At 48.7% G+C, this 22348-nt stretch overlaps 1 protein-coding gene and 1 long non-coding RNA gene across 3 annotated transcripts in view; both read right to left on the bottom strand.

Moving 5' to 3' along the window:
- Positions 1-19509: 19509 nt before the first annotated feature.
- On the bottom strand, positions 19510-20064 carry LOC148474146 (uncharacterized). The gene is made up of 2 exons (XR_015872920.1): positions 20006-20064; positions 19510-19839 (listed from the first exon to the last, which is right to left on the bottom strand). It is a non-coding gene; the product is annotated as an uncharacterized LOC148474146 (long non-coding RNA).
- Positions 20065-20290: 226 nt separating this feature from the next.
- Positions 20291-22348, bottom strand: part of PRR5L (proline rich 5 like) — a 66487-nt gene continuing 64429 nt past the window's right edge. For both annotated transcript variants that reach the window (XM_088459042.1, XM_088459044.1), the window contains one exon: positions 20291-21963. In XM_088459042.1, the coding sequence (XP_088315168.1) occupies positions 21590-21963 (374 nt within the window). In that variant the 3' untranslated portion in view covers positions 20291-21589. The remainder of the gene's footprint in view (positions 21964-22348) is intronic.

The raw sequence follows: 22348 nt of genomic DNA, 5'->3' as shown, positions 1-22348 counted from the left end.
GTTTCATGCTCCAACTTATACAAACTGTTTTTGAATTTTGATGGCATCACATGTTAGAGTGCTGAGAGAATTACACTTTCTGCTTTTCCAAAATAAAAAATATAATGCCATACAATTACATATAAAAATGGCAGCACATTAATAATAAACGCTTATCTGTACAAACCAGCCAGGAAACCAGTCTCTGGACAGGAAATGAAAGGTGCTTTGGGATGGATGTGTGGAGACGTCCAAACAACATCCGCGGAAGCGCCAATGTGTTTGGGGGCTGATGAGAAATTGTCACCTTCAATAGAGGACACGAGTTCAAAATAATCCGGCTAAAACATGCATATTGACCCAGGCCAACTTGTATTTCAGCAAACCGGAAACTGGAAGGGACCTCACTTCCGTCCAGGTGAGTTCTCTATGCCAGTAAAGTTAATTCTGCCCACTTAACAGGGTCACTTCTGCCCAGGTAAACCATAGAGTTTCGTGGATCGAGTGGGCATCATTTTGGTGAGGGATAATTAGTGTGTGTATATCACACATGCCTACTCTCCCGGGAATCGCGGGAGGCTCCCGATTTTTCGGGTAACCCCCCACGATCCCGGAAGAGTAGGCATATCTCCCGCATCCCGCCCACTTCCTAGTGAAGTGGGCAGGATGGGGAGATTTTATCTGTCTGAAATTATCGGGTCTGTCGGGAAGGGGCGGGGCTAAATTAGGCAAATCGCGTCGTTTAGCCCCGCCCCCTCCTCTTGGACCCGCAAATCACGGGGGGTTTCTGTAAAGGGGGCAGGGCCTAATGCCGTCTATCGTCTGGCCCCGCCCCCCGAAGAGGAGAGCAGCAGGTCCCCTCCTGCTGCTCCCGGAAAGCTGCCCAGCAATGTAGGTAAGTATGGTGTATATGTGTGTGTGTGTATATATATCTATATATATATATACACACATACATATACAATATGCTATTAAATATAACTGAGACTGGTTAAAGCACAGATATATTTACTAGTTCATTTACCCCCCTCTAGGAGACCGGTCTCTATTTATGAAGTTGGTGCACATTAACCTTGCGTCAGGCGCAGCTGGCCTGACAGGCGCCACAAAGCTGTTCTCGCTCACCTCTCTGCTGCAAGGTAGTATCTTTCTATCTCTAGATGCTATTTGAAACCCCCCCCCTAGTCAGTTTTCCTGCCGCCTGTGTGGAGTGCAGTAGTGACCTTCCTGGCCTCTCGGCTCATTGCGCCCGAACTCGTCCGACTTTTGAAGGTATGTATTTCTTTTTATTTTCTCACCATTTTGTGTATTTTGCTCATTTTATGAATGAAAATTACAAAGGTTGTGGGTATTTTGCGGAAATGTGTAGGTTTGTCCAGGGTGGCCTCAGGCACACTGCACCTCTTAAAATGTTGTATTTTTTGTTTTACTTGCTTTAAGGTTAATAAATGTGGTTTTGTGAATCAGATTTTCATATATTCTCTCTTTGTACATCCTAATGAAGGTCACTAATCACTTTAAGAGTGTTAGAATTGAGTTAATTAGGTGCTAATGCCGATTAACCCTTAACGGATTAACGGGCGCCTGTCAAGGGTTAAAGGATCCCCTTTGTTGCAACTCCATTATAAGTAATGGCGACTCTTGTAATAAGTTTCTATAAAATTGTTTTCCAGCTAGCTATAGGATCTCTCTCTCTCTCTCTCTCTCTCTCTCTCTTCACACTTCAACCCCCCCTCTCTCTCTCTCTCTCTCTCCCCCTCCTCACACTTCTGCCCTCTCTCTCTCCCTCCTCACACTTCTGCCCTCTCTCTCCCTCCCTCCTCACACTTCTGCCCTCTCTCCCTCCTCACACTTCTGCCCTCTCTCTCCCTCCTCACACTTCTGCCCTCTCTCTCTCTCCCTCCTCACACTTCTTCCCCCCCTCTCTCTCTCTCTCTCTCTCTCTCTCTCTCCCTCCTAACACTTCTGCCCTCACTCTCTCTCGCTCTCTCTCTCCTCACACTACTGCCCTCTCTCCCTCCCTCCTCACACTTCTGCCCTCTCTCTCTCTCCCTCCTCACACTTCTGCCCTCTCTCTCTCTCCCTCCCTCTCTCTCTCCCTCCCTCCCTCCTCACACTTCTGCCCAGTGGCGTAACTAGGGTATTTGGAGCCCAGGGCAAATTTGAAAACGGAGCCCCCCCCCAATATACCGATATGTGTGCGCGCCCCTTGGCGCGCGCTGAAAAAAAATGGGCGTGGTCACTTAAAAATGGGGCGTGTCAGCATGACACACCCCTTTATTTTCACGCTGTACATTCCTATCCATATGCACCTTAACCCCAGTAGTACCCCTTATACAGTACCTCCAGTATGCAGTTTTGGTCCCTCTTATGCAGGCCCATAGTAGTGCCCCTTATACAGTATCCCCAGTAGTGGTCCCCCTTATACAGCCCCCAATTAGTTCCCCTTACTCAGTACCCCCAGTAGTGGCCCCCCAAATGCAGTGCCCCACGTAGTGTTCCCCCTTATGCAGTGCCCCCAGTAGCAGTCCCTACAATGCAGTTTGCCCAGTAGCAGTATCCCCTTATGCAGTGCCCTTTATATGGTGCCCCCAGTAGTAGTCCCCCCCATGCAGTGCCCTTTATATAGTGCCCCGAGCAGTAGCCCCCCCCAATGCAGTTTTCCCAGTAGTGGTCCCCTTACGCAGGCACCCTGTAGTGATCCCCCCTATCCAGTGCCCCCCGTAGTGGCCCTTCCTATTATTGCCCCCAGTAGTGGTCCCCCGAGTGCAGTGCCTCTAGTAGGCCCCTTTTATAATGCCCCCAGTGGTAGTTCCCCCCCCCAAGTAGTAGTCCCCAGTAGAGTAGGTCCTCCCAATGGTGCCCCCAGTAGTAGCCACCCCTCCCCCAGTAGAGGTCCCCCAAGTAGTAGCCACCCCTCTCCCAGTAGAGGTCCCCCCAGTAGTAGCCACCCCTCCCCCAGTAGAGGTCCCCCCAGTAGTAGCCACCCCCCTCCCCCGTTGTGCAGATAGGTTAAAAAAAACAATATATATACATATATCTATAAAAATATACTTGCCTGAATCTCTGGACCTGGTCCTGCTCGAGACGCTGCTCCCGCCCGGGCGGGCACGCTCAGCATAATGGGACAGACGTCATGACGTCATGACGTCAGTCCCATTACCCACTGCAGGAGCCGGACGGAAGTGCTGCAGCAGTCAATGAGAGTCTATCTGACTCTCATTGGCTGCTGTTTAACACACGCATCGCCGCCAGCGCTGGCGGCGATGCGTGTGTTATGCACAGCCTGAGCCCGCCTCCTGGCGCTATTGGGCAAGCGCTCAGGGGGAGGGAACCTGGAAGCCTAGCGCCAGTCCTGTGTAAATGTGTAGCGCTGACCGCACTCATTGCGGTCGGCGCTACACTGGCTAACTAGGGCGGGCGGGCCGGTACCGTGGCCGGCGGCACCCCCCCGCGCAGCCGGTCCAACGGCGCCCAGGGCACGAACCCCGCCCGCCCTGCCCTAGTTACGCCGCTGCTTCTGCCCTCTCTCTCTCTCCCTCCTCACACTTCTGCCCTCTCTCTCTCCCTCCTCACACTTCTGCTCTCTCTCTCTCCCTCCTCACACTTCTGCTCTCCCTCCCTTTCTCTCTCCCTCCCTCCCTTCTCACACTTCTGCCCTCTCTCTCTCTCTCCCTCCTCACACTTCTGCCCTCTCTCTCTCCCTCCTCACACTTCTGCCCTCTCTCTCTCCCTCCTCACACTTCTGCTCTCCCTCCCTCTCTCTCTCATTCTCTCCCTCCTCACACTTCTGCCCTCTCTCTCTCTCTCCCTCCTCACACTTCTGCCCTCTCTCTCCCTCCTCACACTTCTGCCCTCTCTCTCTCTCTCCCTCCTCACACTTCTGCTCTCCCTCCCTCTCTCCCTCCTCACACTTCTGCCCTCTCTCTCTCCCTCCTCACACTTCTGCCCTCTCTCTCTCTCCCTCCTCACACTTCTGCTCTCCCTCCCTCTCTCCCTCTCTCCCTCCCTCCCTCCCTCTCTCTCTCCCTCCTTCCTCACACTTCTGCTCTCTCACTCCCTCCTCACACTTCTGCTCTCCCTCCCTCTCTCCCTCCCTCCCTCCCTCTCTCTCTCCCTCCTTCCCTCCCTCTCTCTCCCTTTCTCCCTTCTCACACTTCTGCCCTCTCTCTCTCTCTCTCTCTCTCTCTCTCTCCCCTCCTCACACTTCTGCCCTCTCTCTCTCTCTCTCCCTCCTCACACTTCTGCCCTCTCTCTCTCTCCCTCCTCACACTTCTGCCCTCTCTCTCTCTCCCTCCTCACACTTCTGCCCTCTCTCTCTCTCTCTCCCTCCTCACACTTCTGCCCTCTCTCTCTTTCTCCCTCCTCACACTTCTGCCCTCTCTCTCTCTCTCCCTCCTCACACTTCTGCCCTCTCTCTCTCCCTCCTCACACTTCTGCCCTCTCTCTCTCTCTCTCTCTCCCTCCTCACACTTCTGCCCTCTCTCTCTCTCCCTCTCTCTCTCTCTCCCTCCTCACACTTCTGCCCTCTCTCTCTCTCCCTCCTCACACTTCTGCCCTCTCTCTCTCTCTCTCTCTCTCTCCCTCCTCACACTTCTGCCCTCTCTCTCTTTCTCCCTCCTCACACTTCTGCCCTCTCTCTCTCTCTCCCTCCTCACACTTCTGCCCTCTCTCTCTCCCTCCTCACACTTCTGCCCTCTCTCTCTCTTTCTCCCTCCTCACACTTCTGCCCTCTCTCTCTCTTTCTCCCTCCTCACACTTCTGCCCTCTCTCTCTCTCTCCCTCCTCACACTTCTGCCCTCTCTCTCTCCCTCCTCACACTTCTGCCCTCTCTCTCTCTTTCTCCCTCCTCACACTTCTGCCCTCTCTCTCTCCCTCCTCACACTTCTGCCCTCTGCTTTATATGTACTTACATACACTCAGTTCCAAACCGTGCGCACTGCAAAAACACAAGATACGCTCCGCATGCTGGTGTATGTTCAATTATTCATCAGCCCCTTGAGCTTGAAACACCTGAAACCGCTACATCCATGGGCGTATCTACAATTGGCGCGGGGTGTGTGGTGCACACAGGCCCCTGCACCCGTAGGCTGTGCGTACGTCACTGCAGAGAGCTGCAGAAATCACCAAGGAAACCGTGCCTGTGCCATTATCACTGAGATTTGTGCATACGCATTAGTCTCTGGTACAGTGCCAGTCTACTCTGCCCATGTGTCAGCGAGAGAGAAGGGGAGGGAGGGCATAAGGAAGACTACACACATGCCCCATCCTCTCAAGAATAGCCCTGTGCTAGATCAAAGTTTCCCCAACATTCCAAAAGTCCTATCAAAGGACAGATACAACGGATCTTTATTTTTTGTATGGCCTACTAAGCCTAGATCTCACTACACACGGTGCTGCAGCAGTGCGTGACCTGCAGGTTCCAGAATCTGTTTTTGGGATCCCATGACTGTCGCGGTTGCACAATACATTCTATTGGGACTCTCCTCTTATGAGGCCTCAGCAGGGGCGTCTTTAAAGAGGAGGGGGCCTGTGTGCATCCCCCATCACGGGCCCCCTCCTCTCACTCCGGCCGCCGACTGGCACGGTTGGCCGGTCACCGCAGAATCAATAGGCTCTGGGCACTAGAGTGTGCCCGGAGTCTATTGCACATGCGCTGATCGCCGGGGAAATGGGTCGGCCGCCATTTTTCGTACGATTTCCTCACAGCGCATGCGCAAAACAACGGAAAATTGGCTGCAGCGGCTATTTTCTGGCATTTGAGCAGCATTGGGAGCCCCGATGTGGGACCTCAGAGAGGTAAGTTTTAGATAATGGGCGCACCGCACACCCTGCACCCATTATAGATACGCCCCTGGGCCTCAGGTAATATAGTATGTACAGGGGCCTATTCATTAAACCTAAAAATTCTCTGGAGATAATTAGCTTTAGAACTCTCATGGAGTTCTAAATAATTATAGGTGGAATTCATCATTCCACCTCTCCATAAGTATCTATTCCGAAAAGCTGTCATTTTTGCGATGACAGCTTTTCGGGAAATAGATACTTTTCCCTGCCTACACTACCTTATCGCATCTGGAAACAGTGCTGCGCATGCGCTGTTAAATCTGTAAAACCAGCGCATGCGCAGCACTGCCTACAGATGCGTTAAGTTTGTGTACCCCCCCCGACTTTCCTGTCCGCGCAGCAGCCTCCGGCTCCGTCCTGCTGGTCTGTCATGTGGTTTCCCAGCAGATCACATGACAGCCTCCGGAGCCTGAGGATGGAGCAGAGCATCGGGGACTCGTCGGGGGACCTGCACACGAGGATACAGGTAAGTTTCACCTGCTATTCGCCACCTCACAGTGGCGAATAGTAACTGCATCAAATTCCGAAAATTGATAATTTTCGGAATTTGATGAATACCACAATTTCCACATCCCCATACTAATGTACTAATGTACTAATGTAATAATGTACTAATGTATGGGGAGTGTGGAAATTAACGCAGGGGAACTGAGCAAGGAGATATCTGTGCTAAGTGGCTACATGAATACCAAAATAACGTTATTTAAGGAAAATGTCCTTAAAAACGTTATTTTAGTGTTGATGAATAGGCCCCACAGTCTGATAATGGCACAGCTGAAAGCACCACCATTTTAGGATGTTAGTAGAAGCCTGTAGGGGGAGCTATTGCTCTGTTATGTTTCCCACTTGTAACAGTATTTGTGATTATAAAGGTTTGGAAAATAAATACAGAAAGCGATTCTGTATCTATTTATATCATTATTAGTGTACCAGGGTCTGCAGGTATAAAACTTGGCAGATACAAATATGTTTTAATGTATAACATGTTCTATTTCATGCACTGTGAGCCTGATTCAGCAGTGTATGCTAGTGCACTGCTGAACGCAGATTCGGGAATCTGCGCAGGCGCCAGACCCGATCTGCGCATGTGCAGAACGATTCTGCGTGTACGCTTGCAAACTGGCAGCAGACTGTCAGTGATTGACAGTCTGCTGCCATTTGGGGGCGGCGACAGCCTCCATTACCCAAAACGGAGGTGTGCCGCCGCCATTGGGGGGGAGGGAAGAGGCCAGGATCTCCGTCTGGTGATGAATATTTCCTGGCCTTTTCCTTTAAACTGCGGCAGCCGACTGCGGGACCCTATGGGTCACCGCAGCCGGCCAATGGTACACAGATTAACCGATGCTGTATTGAACAACGCAGCACAGTTAAGTAATGCACAGGGGGCATGATGCCTGCTACAATACCATATAGGCAAGGGTCGCAATTGCAAAGCTGCCTGCGTGCATACATCATATATCTATAGCCTGCGTGTATACATATATCTATAGCCTGCGTGTATACATCATATATCTATAGCCTGCGTGCATACATCATATACTGTATCTATAGTCTGCGTGTATATATCATATATCAATAGCCTGCGTGTATACATCATATATCTATAGCCTGCGTGCGTACATCATATATCTATAGCCTGCGTGCGTACATCATATATCTATAGCCTGCGTGCATACATCATATATCTATAGCCTGCGTGCGTACATCATATATCTATAGCCTGCGTGCGTACATCATATATCTATAGCCTGCGTGCGTACATCATATATAGCCTGCGTGCGTACATCATATATCTATAGCCTGCGTGCAGCTTTGCGATTGCGATCCTTATATTATATTACTAGAGATGAGCAGGTTCGGATCTCAGAGATCAGAGCCCACCCAAATTTTACAGATCCGAGTCGGATCCAAGCCGGCTCGGGTTTTCCCCCCTGGCTCGGATCTCAAAGCAAGGCAAAACGTCATCATCCCGCTGTCGGATTATCGCGGGTTTTGGATTGTATAAAGGTTCCCCACGCTCGCCGCCATTTTCTTTCCGGCTGTGGAGAGTGAAGAGGACGCAAGGGAGGGGCTGGCTGCTGTTGTCTATAGGGGCTGGCTGCTGCTGTTGTCTATAGGAGCTGGCTGCTGTCCATAGGGGCTGGCTGGTCTGTGCTGTTGTCCTTAAGGGCTGTGTTGTTTATACTCTATAGGAGCTGTGCTGCAGACAGAAGAGGAGTGGGGCTTTAGTGGCTCCTGTGTCACTGCAGTCCATAAAGGGGTGCCCTTCACCCCCAGTGTGTGTGTGCACATTAGCCACACTTATCAGCAATGTAGCTGCGCAGGGGTGCTGTCTGTGTCATTTATCAAGGGGCTGCTGCCTCGTTCAAGGGTGCTTTCCCACCGAAAGTGCCAAAAAGAAATTAATAAAAGTGTTTTTTTTTCTGTGTGTGTGCGTGCGCGCATTTGCTGCACTTATCAACAACGTAGCTGTGCAGGGGTGCTGTCTGTGTCATTTATCAAGGGGCTGCTGTGTCCATCCAGGGGTTGCTGTGTCCATCCAGGGCAGGGGCTGCAGGGGTGTAACAGTATTACTATTCATAAAAAATATTGTCACACTAAGTGGAAAACACAGTGTATTCGTAAAAAAATTGTCATACTGTAAGTGGTAGCGCAGTGTGTTATTCTTTTCTTATTCATAAAAAAAAATCTGGTGACACTAAGTGGAAACTTCACAATTCTACAATTTAATTACACAAAGTTACCAATAAAAAAATGCAACTTTTCACTACTTTCCTCAATCATGAATAAATTATTAGTCTACACGCCGACTACAAGACCACAGCAAGTGCTAAATAACGTGCATTATATATAAAACATAATGACATCACAAACGCCTCAGCTGAGATTCGCATAAACATTTTCAAAAGATGAAAACAGAGGATATGGTTTAAAAAATGGAATAAAGCAGCTAAAACTGCGTTCTCTGATTATAGTGTCCCTACGCCCAGTCCCTACCCATGGCACCTCTACCTGAATTTCAGCGAGTCAGAGGGGCAACTCCATGCAACCGTATTCCAGAGTGCAGCTGCTCCTCCTGTAGCCCAGGTCAGAAGATGTTTAGGGGCTGTGGTGATGATATGGTCTAAAATGGAGCTCACATCCAATGAAGTGGGCAAGGAATCCCCAATCTAACAGGGAGCGCAGCTGTAATTTATACATAACACAGGATGGGATGACGATATAGGCTTGGGTGATGGTATAATCTGGGGTGATGTATACATCATCTTCACACAATATTAATTTGTCCCCACTGGAATCCACCATTACAGGTGCCTCTGTAATTTATGCACGTAATTGATTTTGATGGACATCATCTTTTCCACATTTTGGGGAAGTAGTCTCAGGCTGATCACTGACAAGGTTCCCGGCTGTGCTGAAAACTCTCTCTGAGTACACCCTGAAAGGTGGGCAGCTCACGTAAAGCAAAGCAGTTTGTGTAAGGGCCTCCAAATTGCCTCTTTTTCCTGCCAGTAGTTCTTTACATCTCTTCAGATCTGTGTCCGTTGGGAAGACGAAACAATGTCTTCATCCCTTCTGGGATGAAAATCCACTCCCAGCAGCAGGCATGGTGCTCAAGAATTCTCAAGAAAGACACAACATAAGACTTAAACCTTAAATCTGAAATGTTGCATTTGCTGCTCTGTTCCACTTGTCCACATATCTGCTCTGGTTAAGTGGACATTGGGTACAATGGCAGTTTGAAGGCCACTAACTAACTATGTTTTTTTATGTCCCTGTACAAGTTGGGAAATACTTTTCATGTGGAAGCTTTGCAAAGGATTATTTAACAGTCAATTGTTTTGGAAAGCAATACTAAAAGTCTTCCCGGTCCCCTTCTGGGATGAAAAAAAATCCACTCCCAGCAGCAGGCATGGTGCTCAAGGATTCTTCTGGGGCAAGGACTGATGTGAATGAGTCAAATTTTTTTTAGTAAATGCCTCCCCTCCCCTTCTCCCTCAAAAATTTACTTCCAAATCAAAAAATTTAATACAATTTACTACCAATCAACCCTTCCTGTGCCTGCCTTCAAATACATACACTCTCCAACTCCCTCAGGCCTTTCTTGAATAATAAAACATTTGTTTTCTAATGTGCCATGTTGGAAGTTGAACTGCCACGTGTTTGTGCCGCCGACTGCTGTCACTTAGCTTAGTCAGCCAGCTAGCTTGGTACAAATTTTGGGCCTAAACTGGATGAAAACAATATAGTGAGCTGTGAGGTGGTCAAAATTGACTGGAAACAAGTGGAAATAAATCTTATTGAGGTTAATAATACTGTAGGAACAAAAACAGTCCCAAATTATGTGATTTTAGCTGTTTTTATTTTTTTTTTTAGAAAAAATACTGATCTCAAACTAAAACCCCAAAACAGAAAACACGGAAGGGCGGTTTTGGCAAAACCAATCCAGATCCGAAACCAAGGGAGATACAGATCCAAAACCAAAACACAGGGGTCGGCACACATATCTAATATATAGAGTTGGTTGATTGATATGAGTGCAAGAGGTCTCAGACACAGTGCATGCACTTAGCTTTATTGGTTAAAGGACCCCGGGTGGGTATTATGTTAGAATGGGATAAAAGAGGCATGCGGGCCCTGATTCTGTATCCTTCTGAACATTAAGCATCTTACGTTTAAGACTGCTCATCCGCTCTATTCTGTGACTAACAGACTAGCACAAAACCATGTTATGTTCTCCGGCTGTTCTGGATTGAGCCCAGTGTCTTCAAGCTAAAGCCCTTTGCCAGCTACCCCGTGCAGACTGGTCCATAATGAGGAACCAGTGAGAATTAGTCGACACCAACCAGAAAGTGTTGCAGCAGTGTGCCCATGCACATACCCAGGAGTATACAGTGCTAATGGTAGGAGCCTGGGAGAAGTGGTTCCAGGTGCCAGTGTAGGAAGCAAGCTGTTCCAAGTGCCAGTGGTAGGAGCTTGACGGTGGCAGCAAGTTACTTGCCCACTGCGTAGTGGGTGGCATCAGTAAAAGGTGGTTGATGGTAAGAGGGAATCCCTAATACTAGGTCAGTGGATCAAAATATCTGTGATCGCCTGATGGGGCGATGTCATCCTGTCACAATGATAATGTGCAGCACCAAGCCATTTTTGTTTAGGAATCTGATCCCGAGCGGCTCCAGTGTAAGTGCGGCTGTTCTGTATCTGAGCCTCTGATTAGAGCATTTGGGGGTTACAATCAGTGGTGTCACTAGGGAGGTGCAGGCTGCCTGCACTGGGTTACGCCACGACAGAGCTGCTCTGCTATTATAAGGTCATCCCCCTCGGATGGTGTCACCGTACAGTGCTGCAGCGGTGATGGAAGGTGACGCATGCTCCGTGGCTCGCGTCTAATTGGATTGAGCCCTATGTGTCCCTATAAGATAGCTTTCTAATGTGTGACTTTGTAGTGGCCTGATCTCAGCAGCATGGCATCTGTAATGGGCATAGGATTGCTGGTATGACCTCTGTAGTGGTGCAGTGCTGGCAGTACAGCAGGTATGGCCTCTGTTATGTGTTGGCATAATGACTTCCGTAATGACTCCCCTCTGTAATGATGTATAGTGCATACTTGCCGACATCTCGGCAGGGGAATCCGGGAGGGGGCTGGCAGGTCCAGCAGGGAGGATGGGGGCGGGTCAAAGAGGCGGAGCAGGGGCGTGCTGACGCGATTGCGTCATAGTGGCCCCGCCCCCCGCTTTATAATGCCAATATTACTGGCAGGGGGCGGGGCACCGATGACGCGATTCACGCTGAATCGCATCACACCCCCGCACCGCCCACTTTTGCAGCTGGCGCGGGGGTTAGCGGGGAGCCGGCATCTATTCCGGGGGACTTGCCTAGTCTTGCGGGGTGTCGGGAGCGGCACCCGATTTTCGGGAGGCTCCCGACAGTCCCGGGAGAGTAGGCAAGTATGGTATAGTGTTGGCAGGAATACTTGTGTCACGTCTATAATACTGTACTCTGCTTGGTCGGTTGGCATCACCCTCTGCCTGTGATAATATGACTGCACCAGTTTTCAACAAAATACAAAGGAGCAGATTCATGGAAGTTTAGAGAAAAAGTACCAACCAATCAGCATCTGTTAATTTACAGGCTGTGTTTGAAAAATGACAGTAGTTGATTGGTCAGTACTTTATCTGTCTCTCTTTCCATACTTTGATAAATCATGTTGTTGTGGATACAGCAGCACATGTGCGAGGATACATTCATTTATGTAAAGCTTCAGACATATTCCAATGTTTGCTGCTTTTTAAAAGCACATCAGGGTTTTGTGTCTGTAATCTCTTGCTGTGCAGATTAAAGTTATCACGAGGCTCCTGTCCCCTGCTCCCGGCAGATTTTCCCATTCACTGCAGGTTACAGCCAAACCGCTTTCTTCTGAGACCCACGGGTACACTGAGAGTGTATGGACATCACCGCTTGTACAGGCGGAGAAGAAGTAGCAGCAGCCGATACAGTCCCTAAAAGTCCTGTATCTATAATTATAAAATGAGACCCTGATGTAAATGATGTCATCACGTTTGCAGCGCGTCTGCGTACACCTCACACCTCACGAGGCCGAAGAGGGGTAAATATAACAGGACGGGAGGGGGCGGAGCTGAGGTCCTTATCAGGTGACTTGTCCATTTACTGTGATTGGGAGCAGCTATAGTCGACAAGAGGCGCAGAGCGGAGGGGTTGAGCTGGGAGATATTGGAGATAAGAGAAGAGATGTATGATGCTGGTGCAGTTTATGCTGGTAGACTTATGTGTAAGCAGAAGTATTTTATTTTTGTAACTTTGGAAAATCCGGTCATCCAATGAAGGGACTGACAGAGCGGAGCAGCAGAGCGTGCTGCAAGGAAGATCGGCCTGGCCACTGCATTTAGAATAGACTGGAGGGGCAGGGGAGGGAAAGGGGGTTTTGGATAGGCCCTGGGTCCGATGCCGCCCCCCTCCCCCTTACTTGTCAGCAGCCTCTTCCCCCCCATCCCCCCTGGGTTTGCGCCTGGCTGAGAGGCTCACAGCATGCCCACCCCAGCGCAAAACGTTTTTTTCCCCCCTGTAAGGGGGCGTGATTACGCCTGCCGTGATTAGGCCACGCCCCTTTCCCTGGGCTGTCTCTCTGCGGCCCCATGTAGGGGTGACACTCTGGTTAGGGGACGGCCAGTAAGGGGCCTATTGCAGATAAGCAATGTGGGAGATAGTGAGAGCATTAATAGTATTTGCTGTGTCCTGTGTAATATGTGGGCATATACTGGAGATGACTCTTAGATGTACAGTACAGCATGTAACAGAATTTGGATACAGATTGAATGTGGGTAAGAAACATGAATTCAGGATGACACTAAGGGGTAAATTTACTAAAGTGAGAGTTTTTAGAAGTGAGTTTTAAAAGTGATGTTGCCCAGTGGCGTCACAAGGCGGGTGCGGGGGGTGCGGCCCGCACCCGGGTGTCACCCGCCGAGGGGTAACACCAAGGTGCAGGATCCCCCTCAGTGACAGGAGCCGGGTGCTGCACTATAGCATTAAGTGCAGCACTCGGCTCCTGTCAGTGAGGGAGCCGGCACTGCCCATGCCCGCACCTCCTGCACCCCCCGCCGGCACCACCCCATTGATACCTAATGTATAATTTTGTTAACCACGGCCACGGGCCTGGTTCGCGTCGTGAGGCCACGCCCCTCCCAAAGGCCCGCCATGCGAGCCCACGCCCCCAACACACCCCCTCACGAAGACCACGCCCCGATTTTGGCAGGTGCCGCGCACACGGCGTCCCTCCCCGCACCGGGTGTCACCGTGGGGAGGGACGCCACTGATGTTGCCCATAGCAACCAGTCAGATTCTAGTTATTATCGTCTACAAAGTAACTGCTAGTTAAATGTTAAGTAGAATCTGATTGGTTGCTATGGGCAACATCACTTTTAAAACTCACTTCTAAAAACTCTGACTTTAGTAAATTTACCCCCTAGGTGTCTATTCAGAGAGTAGTGAACAGGGCTTTTCACTGCCTTCGGCAATTCATAAAGGGGGTTACCGTGGAGAAGGTGATTAATTCCCCAGAGGCACCCCTGCTTCATGTATGAATGGCATCACCATACTTTTGTATGGCGAGTGCGATTCATAGAACTTAAAGCTCAACTTTCCGTTCCTCTGAAGATGGCATAATCCGTACTGCAAGCCGAACAGAGCAGGGACGATGAATACTTCAATGCTTTCTACCCAGCGCTGGCTCCACTTCCGTTTGCCCAGCGTCCTTTACAGCAAGTCTGACCTGAACCTCTGCCCTCAGACGCCAGAGCATACCCAGCGAGAAGCAGGCATATGGGGCACCAGATATGTCTGTATTCTCACTGCATACAGGGATCGCGGAGGGGCCGGACAGCGCACAAAGACGTCGGAGAGATAAGTGTACATGAATGGCTACTAAACATTACTATATATTGCATCATTGTAATATATAATGAAATATATGTTGTTCCAAAAGCAAAGGTAAGGATGTAATTATGTTTACTGCAGCCCCATTGGGCCTTTTATTCAGTTAATCCTTTTTTTTTTTTTTTTTATAATAATACTGCACCCCAGGATTCTACCTTCATACTTATAATGACGACTTTGGTACACATGAAAGTTGAAATATAATTTCTAATTAAATCTAAGTTGTCCACCTACTGATTTTCTTAATTCAGTGTCAAATCTTATAGAATTAATCATTACAAGGACAATGCTAAAGGCCAACGTTCAGGTTTTCATTCCCACATGTCCCAAACCCATTTGTTTAGATGGTCTCTGGAGGATCTGCTCAAACCTTTTCAGAAGTACATCAATAGTATGCACTCTGTATTGTATGGCAGTCATTGGGATGCTCTCTGTAGTGTATGACACTAGGATGAATGGCAGTCATTGTGATGATTTCTGTATTGTATGTGGTCATGATGATGCTCTTTGTATTGTATAGCAGTTACTGGGATGCTCTCTAAGTTGTATGGTGGTCACTAGGATGGTCTCTGAATTCCATTTTGGTCACAGGGATGCTCTATGTATGGTGTTGAGAAGGAAGCTATCTGTATTGTATGGTGGTCACAGGGATTCTTTCTGTATTGTATGTGGTCACAGCGATGCTCTCTATTGTATAGCAATCACAAGAAAGCTATCTGTATTGTATGGCAGTCACAAGAAAGCTTTCTGTAGTATACGGTCATCACAAGAATTCTTTCAGTATTTGTATGTCGGTCATTAGAATGTTCTTTGTAATATATGACAGTCACTGGAATGCCATCTTGTATATCAGTTACTAGGATTGTATGGTTGTTCTAACAGTGCATTCTGTATCGTATGGTGGTTAAAAGAATGCGTCCCTTCGGGGCGGCAAGTGAGGGGGGGCTGCGCAGGGAAGCAGCGTGTGCGTGGAGAAGCAGGGGGGCTGCAGGACCAGGAGACTTGCCACCTCCTGCGGGGGGCCGAGAGCCCCCCAGCATTTTGCAGGAAAGTTGGCATGTGTGATACAAATGCTGACACCAAATTTTGAGCCCTACCCTAAAATTTTTATTGTCAACATTTGACTGTGTCAACATTTCATTGGTCGAGGTTTTAACTGAAAATGTCAACGTTTCGGCTCCACCCCCCCGGAGCCCATACAACCACGTTTCATGGGGATCTGTCGTCCAGCCTTGGAGGTAAGATGAAACTATTGGACATTGCCGAGGGGTGTGTGGACACCTAGACCAACGCAAAATGTAGCTCATAGATTCTTATTGGCCCTTCCATTCCCGCCCATGTCCATGTTTAAATGGCGACCTCTCGGCGCTAATCATGACTGCAGTTTTCATCTGAGTTTTAAAAATATAAATTGGGTTTAATCCACCAAGTGACGTGTGTTACTTTTCAAATACACGTTATCTTACTAAAAATCTGACTCTTTGAAGTGCGTTAGAACTGGCGGCATTAGTTGTGAGATCAAACACGTTTTACAGCAAATGAGCCCAGATAGAAAAATCAGTAGGTTTACAAATTTCCGCCTATACTTCAAATTTCTTTTTATCTCTGTTTCCATTCTCTTACACACTTCAGAGAAAGCGTTCGCAGCCTCCGTCCTGTTTGATATAATCCCAGTCTTAATTGCTTTTTCTATTTTTTTCTCCTACTGTGGATGAAAAGAAAATTTAGTCTTTTCATAAACAAACCTGGATAGTATTGTAGTCGGGCGAATTTCCCCTCAGATCTCTGCAGACAACGTCACTTAAATAAAAACCTCACCCCTCGAGTTGTAAGTCTGCTGTAGTGGCCACAACAATGTGTCAGTCACCTAAATCCCTTCCATTAAGAGATACAAATCCATTTACATAACTGGTTTGTCTTGTATAATCACCGGTTCCAATGGAGATCTGTACTAGCTTGCCACAGATAAGTCCCTGTGCGTCACTACAGACTCTATAAACAAATAGGGAGGGAATCTACAGTGCGCAGCTCGCCACCGCGTTTAATGACGGCGCAAACTAAAATACACTACAGTTTTTTCTGTTTATATAAAAGTCGTTCGGTATTAGAACCCAGGTGCAATTTAATGTATAGACTGTAACACCCAACTGTGGGACTGTTACTGCCGATCCATTTTAAATGGGACTTTTATTCAGATTTAGGGTCAGTTTGGAAATATGTTCCCAAGTGATGCCCCTTTGGTTAAGGCTGGTAACCACCCATGGTATGCCACCATCGATGGCACAGAGCCCCGCAGTTGTTTTTTTCTACCTGGCATTGGGACACGGAGCATAGCTCTGCCCCCCAGGCGCTGTCCGCAAAAGTACCGACCCCAAATCTGATTGGCCCACTGCCCAATAGAGCAGGGCTGACTAATTGAATAGGGCTGACCATCGGTGGGCGAAACAAGCAATGGTTTCCACGCCAATGGTTACACACAATCGATGTTAACCGCTGATTGTACAGTTGCTGGTTAACCCACCGATGGCCATCCCTACCTTCGGGTAGGTGACAGCACTGTGAGACATACCCTCACCCTTTTCGCTGGCACAGTACAAATTTTTTAAATGTTGGAAGGTATAAATTATATTTTTAAAATACTTTTCAAGTGCTTTTTATTGGTGCTGTACAAGTATCACTATGTTACCGTTTATTATGAAGGGATCATTGTATTATAAAGCCCTTTAGCTCAGCACAAAGAAACATCCCGCATCAGCGGTTATTGCAGCGATGTAGGATGCTTTTGCGCTGTAATGTGTCAAAATAACAATCGCCAGAGAGGTGATTTGCAAAGAAAACGTCCCCTTCCGGCGGCCTCTTGCCCCCACTGTATTGTATTAGCTTAGTGCTGATGTGATAGACACATGCGCGAGATTATAAAATAGCACACTACGCTTTTGATTTCAAGACTGCACCTACAAGCCTGGGCGTTCGGAGGAGGCGGCTGTACGGTGGCGTCGTGTAACTTGAAAAGCGACAAAATACTTGGCAAGTTGCCAATACACTTCGGCACTATTTGGCGACGGCGTTATTAAGGGAAGACAAAGGCGCGGCTTGAAAGATCTCCGATTTCTCCATGGTCTGCCTTTTAATGCACACAAAGCCATAATAACCGATTATACGCTGATTTATAAGAAGCGTCATACAAAGATGGAATTACCTGTTTGCATCATTCCATTCAAAACTGAAACAAAAGACATGTTTTGGGTGGGTCTAGGTGGCAGAATTTTGTTTTACAGATGTGTCCTCGTGCATCTAGCCTCAGTACGCCATGCGGTGCGCCATGCCTGGCCTGAGTGAGCCACCGGGTCCCGTGCGACCCTGCTAGCACCCAGCGTCTTTTTCAGCCAATAATGCCTCTTAGTCGCAATGCGACCAAGAGACACTAGGGGAATGCACTGGTTACTTTCATACGTGACACTTCTATATCTGTGTGCGACCGAGTCTGTAAATGAAGTACAGTGGAACTTGACGTGGAAAAAAGTTTTGGCCGTTGCATTCTACACAGACTCAGACGCATACAGATATACACATGGCGTGCCGTAAGGGGCTGTTTGGAGCGACTGCAGCAACAATATTTGAGGTCACATCTGTACCTGCGCAAATACTGATACAGTGATAACTAACCGGCCTCCCACCATGATTGGATCAGAAGCTCATGTGGGAGGGGCTCTGACAACTGTACTAGCAAGCCGAAAAAAATCTTTCCCTCTCTTGAAGATAACCGAGAATACAGAGCCGTAACTAGACTTTTTGGTGCCCTGTGCCAGAAAGAGCATTGGCGCCCCCCTCATTTTTCAGAGGGACATAATGCACCCAAAAAAGGGCCATGGCTTCATGGGGAAGGGCCAGGGAAGAGATAGGGGGAGGCCAGGAGATGCTGGGGATAAATAGGGACATAATATAGTGCACCTGAGAGAGGGCCATGGCCTCATGGGGAAGGGCCAGGGAAGAGATAGGGGAGGCCAGGAGATGCTGGGGATAAATAGGGACATAATATAGTGCACCTGAGAGAGGGCCATGGCCTCATGGGGAAGGGCCAGGGAAGAGATAGGGGAGGCCAGGAGATGCTGGGGATACATAGGGACATAATATAGTGCACCTGAGAGAGGGCCATGGCCTCATGGGGAAGGGCCAGGGAAGAGATAGGGGGAGGCCAGGAGATGCTGGGGATAAATAGGGACATAATATAGTGCACCTGAGAGAGGGCCATGGTCTCATGGGGAAGGGCCAGGGAAGAGATAGGAGAGGCCAGGAGATGCTGGGGATAAATAGGGACATAATATAGTGCACCTGAGAGAGGGCCATGGCCTCATGGGGAAGGGCCAGGGAAGAGATAGGAGAGGCCAGGAGATGCTGGGGATAAATAGGGACATAATATAGTGCACCTGAGAGAGGGCCATGGCCTCATGGGGAAGGGCCAGGGAAGAGATAGGAGAGGCCAGGAGATGCTGGGGATAAATAGGGACATAATATAGTGCACCTGAGAGAGGGCCATGGCCTCATGGGGAAGGGCCAGGGAAGAGATAGGGGGAGGCCAGGAGATGCTGGGGATGAGATAAGAGGCAGCTACAAGCAAGAATGATAATAAACAGAAATGTGACAGGCCCAAACAGCGCACTACCCTAGCTACGGCCCTGCGAGAATAAATAACCTAATTTCACCTAAAATGTAATTTTCAATTTTGGGCAAAGCCTCCTAAATCTCCTGATTGTCTATCGTCTGACCTATGTTGTTACGGTATGCGTAGTCTTGATGACGTAACCCCTATTGTAGAGGGTAAGATTGACAGAAGTTACTCTCTATGGCAATGGTTGTAAAACGCCTTACTGACTCATAAATTAATCGTTTAATTTAGGATATGCCCTATACCATTGTCTTGCACTTTTCTTGATACATACATACCGGATCTCACATATTTATTTATGCATTGTGTTGCTTGCATCCTTACTATGAGCAATTTGTTTGTACAAGGAAATCACCCCTATAAATGCCATGGCAGGAATAGCTGAAGAATCAATTGCCAAATCTGAGCATTTACCCCTAAACTACCCCCAAAAGTTATTTCAGTGTGAGGAGATTTGGTAGTAGGGCTCTGAGGGGGAATTAAAGAGATCAAAAAGTCAAATATCGGCAACTTCATGTCATTGTTACCACCATGCAGACAATGGTCTCGTCGTAGAAACGGAATGAAATCCTGAAATAATATATTTAATGCATTACAAAACAGAAAATAAATAAAATTTGGGTCCCATAAAAGGAATTTCCTGGACGATGTGATGTCAGCACAATAACATACATTAATAGCAAAGTGCTTTTTTTAGCCACTTTCCGGATGCATTTATTTTAACTTACGTTTAGGGATTTTTTTCAATTTTTTTTTTTTTGGTCTCCCTTTTCGGACATAGCGTCAGGGGTTGGGAAGTTTGAATGGCAACACCTGAGGGTGAAAGAGATGTCTCCGACCTACTATTAGAAGAATTCACAATTTGGGAAGCCATGCCTTGGGAACAGCTGACCCTCCCACAGGCCACGCATAACAAATCCAAGGCGACCGCAGTGTGGAAGTAATAGGGCAGGGGGGTTTTGTAATGCGTGGCCTGTGGGAGGGTCAGCTGTTCCCAAGGGAATCGGTATTTAATGCCTGCGACTGAATAGCCGCCAGATCAAATACCGACAGCAGAACACTGAGGGACTTATGCTGGCAAGTATCCTAAACCTCACCCCCCCCAACCCTGTCTCAGTGGTGCCTAACCCTCACCAACCCCCCCTAGAGCCTAATCCTAACCTCCCTCCATTAGTGCCTCAACCTAAACCCCCCTCCCTGCACCCTAAACCTAACCCTCCCCCCACTTAGCTGTGCCCTATCACCCTCCTTTCCATACCCTATCCCTCGCGGGGGGGGGCTGCCTATCCCTAAGTCCCCCCAGGGGTCTCTATACCTAACCCTCCCCCCCCCCCCCCCCGTACGGCCAGACGGATAGAGACTAAGACACGCAGCTTACCTTCGTTCGGTATGCCGAGTGTCGGGATTTTGTGATGGGGCTAATGATAGGCGTCGGGTTTTCGACGCCTGTCTTTAGTCCCCTGTCGGGCCGTAAGTGTCGGGATAGCGGCAGGCGGGATAGCGCTCATCTGTATCCTGACCGCATCCCGATTTGGTATTGGGTGGAGCCACGCTGTGTGGTTAGGAAAGGTACAAGATGACCCCACAGGTTCCCTATGAAGTGCAGATGGTATATGACAACAACAAAAAGATTTATTCTGCCCATATAGTACCCCTGCCAGTACCCATGGTACCACCCTTCCCCCCCCCACTGACCATGAAGGAGTTGGACCTGGACGCCAAAATCACTGTACAGAAGCCATCTTGAAATACAAAGTGCTAATAAAAACTTAGATTTAAATTTTCAAATAAATATAAATAACAATTCGGCTTTCTTCACCTTCCCCGCTGCACCACGCCAGCGACATTAAACAAAAAATAAAAACTTTCCAGTTTTGCAAAAAAAGCAGCACCAATTTCTGTGTGAGCGTAGTAAATGTGGATTGTGATACCGAAAACTCCCCAATGCCAGTCACAGCGTTCCAGCCTCTTCCTGATCTAAGGTGTCTACTCACACCAAGGGAGGACAGGAGGGGCGGGGCTACTCACACCAAGGGAGGACAGGAGGGGCGGGGCTACTCACACCAAGGGAGGACAGGAGGGGCGGGGCTACTCATACCAAGGGAGGACAGGAGGGGCGGGGCTACTCATACCAAGGGAGGACAGGAGGGGCGGGGCTACTCATACCAAGGGAGGACAGGAGGGGCGGGGCTACTCATACCAAGGGAGGACAGGAGGGGCGGGGCTACTCATACCAAGGGAGGACAGGAGGGGCGGGGCTACTCACACCAAGGGAGGACAGGAGGGGTGGGGCTACTCACACCAAGGGAGGACAGGAGGGGCGAGGCGGGGGTACCGTTTGAAAAAATGTCCTTAAAAAATACCTTATTTTACACTAACTAGCAAAGTACAGTCCTGCTTCTTATAGTTCTTTTTAATATCATCGGCTGTTTTATTCTTTGCGTTGCGTTTTGACATCTCGCTGAGTGTAGAAGAACAACTTTCCATACACCGAGACATGGTGCGATCAGTCGTTTAACCACTGGGCCGACCCGCTGTTAGGAACCCGTTGACGGGCCTCTTACATCCCGTCCGAGGGTTCTCCACTCTACGTACATGCTATTGCTCAGATAGGAATCTCTGTTCTCCCTGTAGGGCTGCCGGTCAGCTGGGTGACGGGCAGTTGTGTTCTAAGCTCCCGGATAGGGAACCGGCGAGCAGCTCTGTGGGACTGTCTGCGATGTTCGGCTCACTGCTGAACTGCCGCTGGGTGAAGCTGGGCTGCAGTAGCAGGCACTGGTCCGAAAGCTCCGCCTCCTCGGATCTGGGGTGCATGATGGAGGCCATGGCCAGATACTGGATGTCCGTGTGTACGTTGGCCACCGTGTGCCTCCTGATGCTGCCACACTTTTCCAGGTAAGCCTCCCCTTCCTGCTCCGTGAGTGGGGACAAGGAGCGCTCCACGGCCAGCGAGGCTCCAGCGTGTGGCGTGTAGGGGAGCGAGTCCGACCTTAAGTGACATTTCGGGAACCGATGATCTATAGAGTCAAAAGACAGAGAGGTTTATTGTGGGTGAAAGATCTGAGAGCAATAAACTTTATATCCTTACTGTACGTTTAGTACCCGAAGCAAAACAACCCCTGAGGAACAGGACAGCGGGGCATCCTATAGAACCTGTTCTAACTATAGGTAGGTTGCAGATTGTACAACTGTATTAATATTTCCTGCTACTGTAAGCCAGCAGTCCCTGTTTGGAAATATGGAAATATCAACAGTCTTACCCTGTGAAATGAAAAAAAAAAAAGGATCGGACACCCATTGGAAATGTAGCTTTTAAAAAACAGTGAGCAAAGCTATGTTTTAGGGCATGGACTGTAGTACCTCTAACGGCCTGTAGATGCCACTGTTTTAATACTGTGGCTT

This window comes from Taudactylus pleione, unplaced genomic scaffold (assembly GCF_031769625.1).
Source record: "Taudactylus pleione unplaced genomic scaffold, aTauple2 ptg000887l, whole genome shotgun sequence".
Classification (NCBI taxonomy): domain Eukaryota; kingdom Metazoa; phylum Chordata; class Amphibia; order Anura; family Myobatrachidae; genus Taudactylus; species Taudactylus pleione.
The sequence above is the reverse complement of the archived record's forward strand: the minus strand, read 5'-3'. Positions and strand labels throughout refer to the sequence as shown.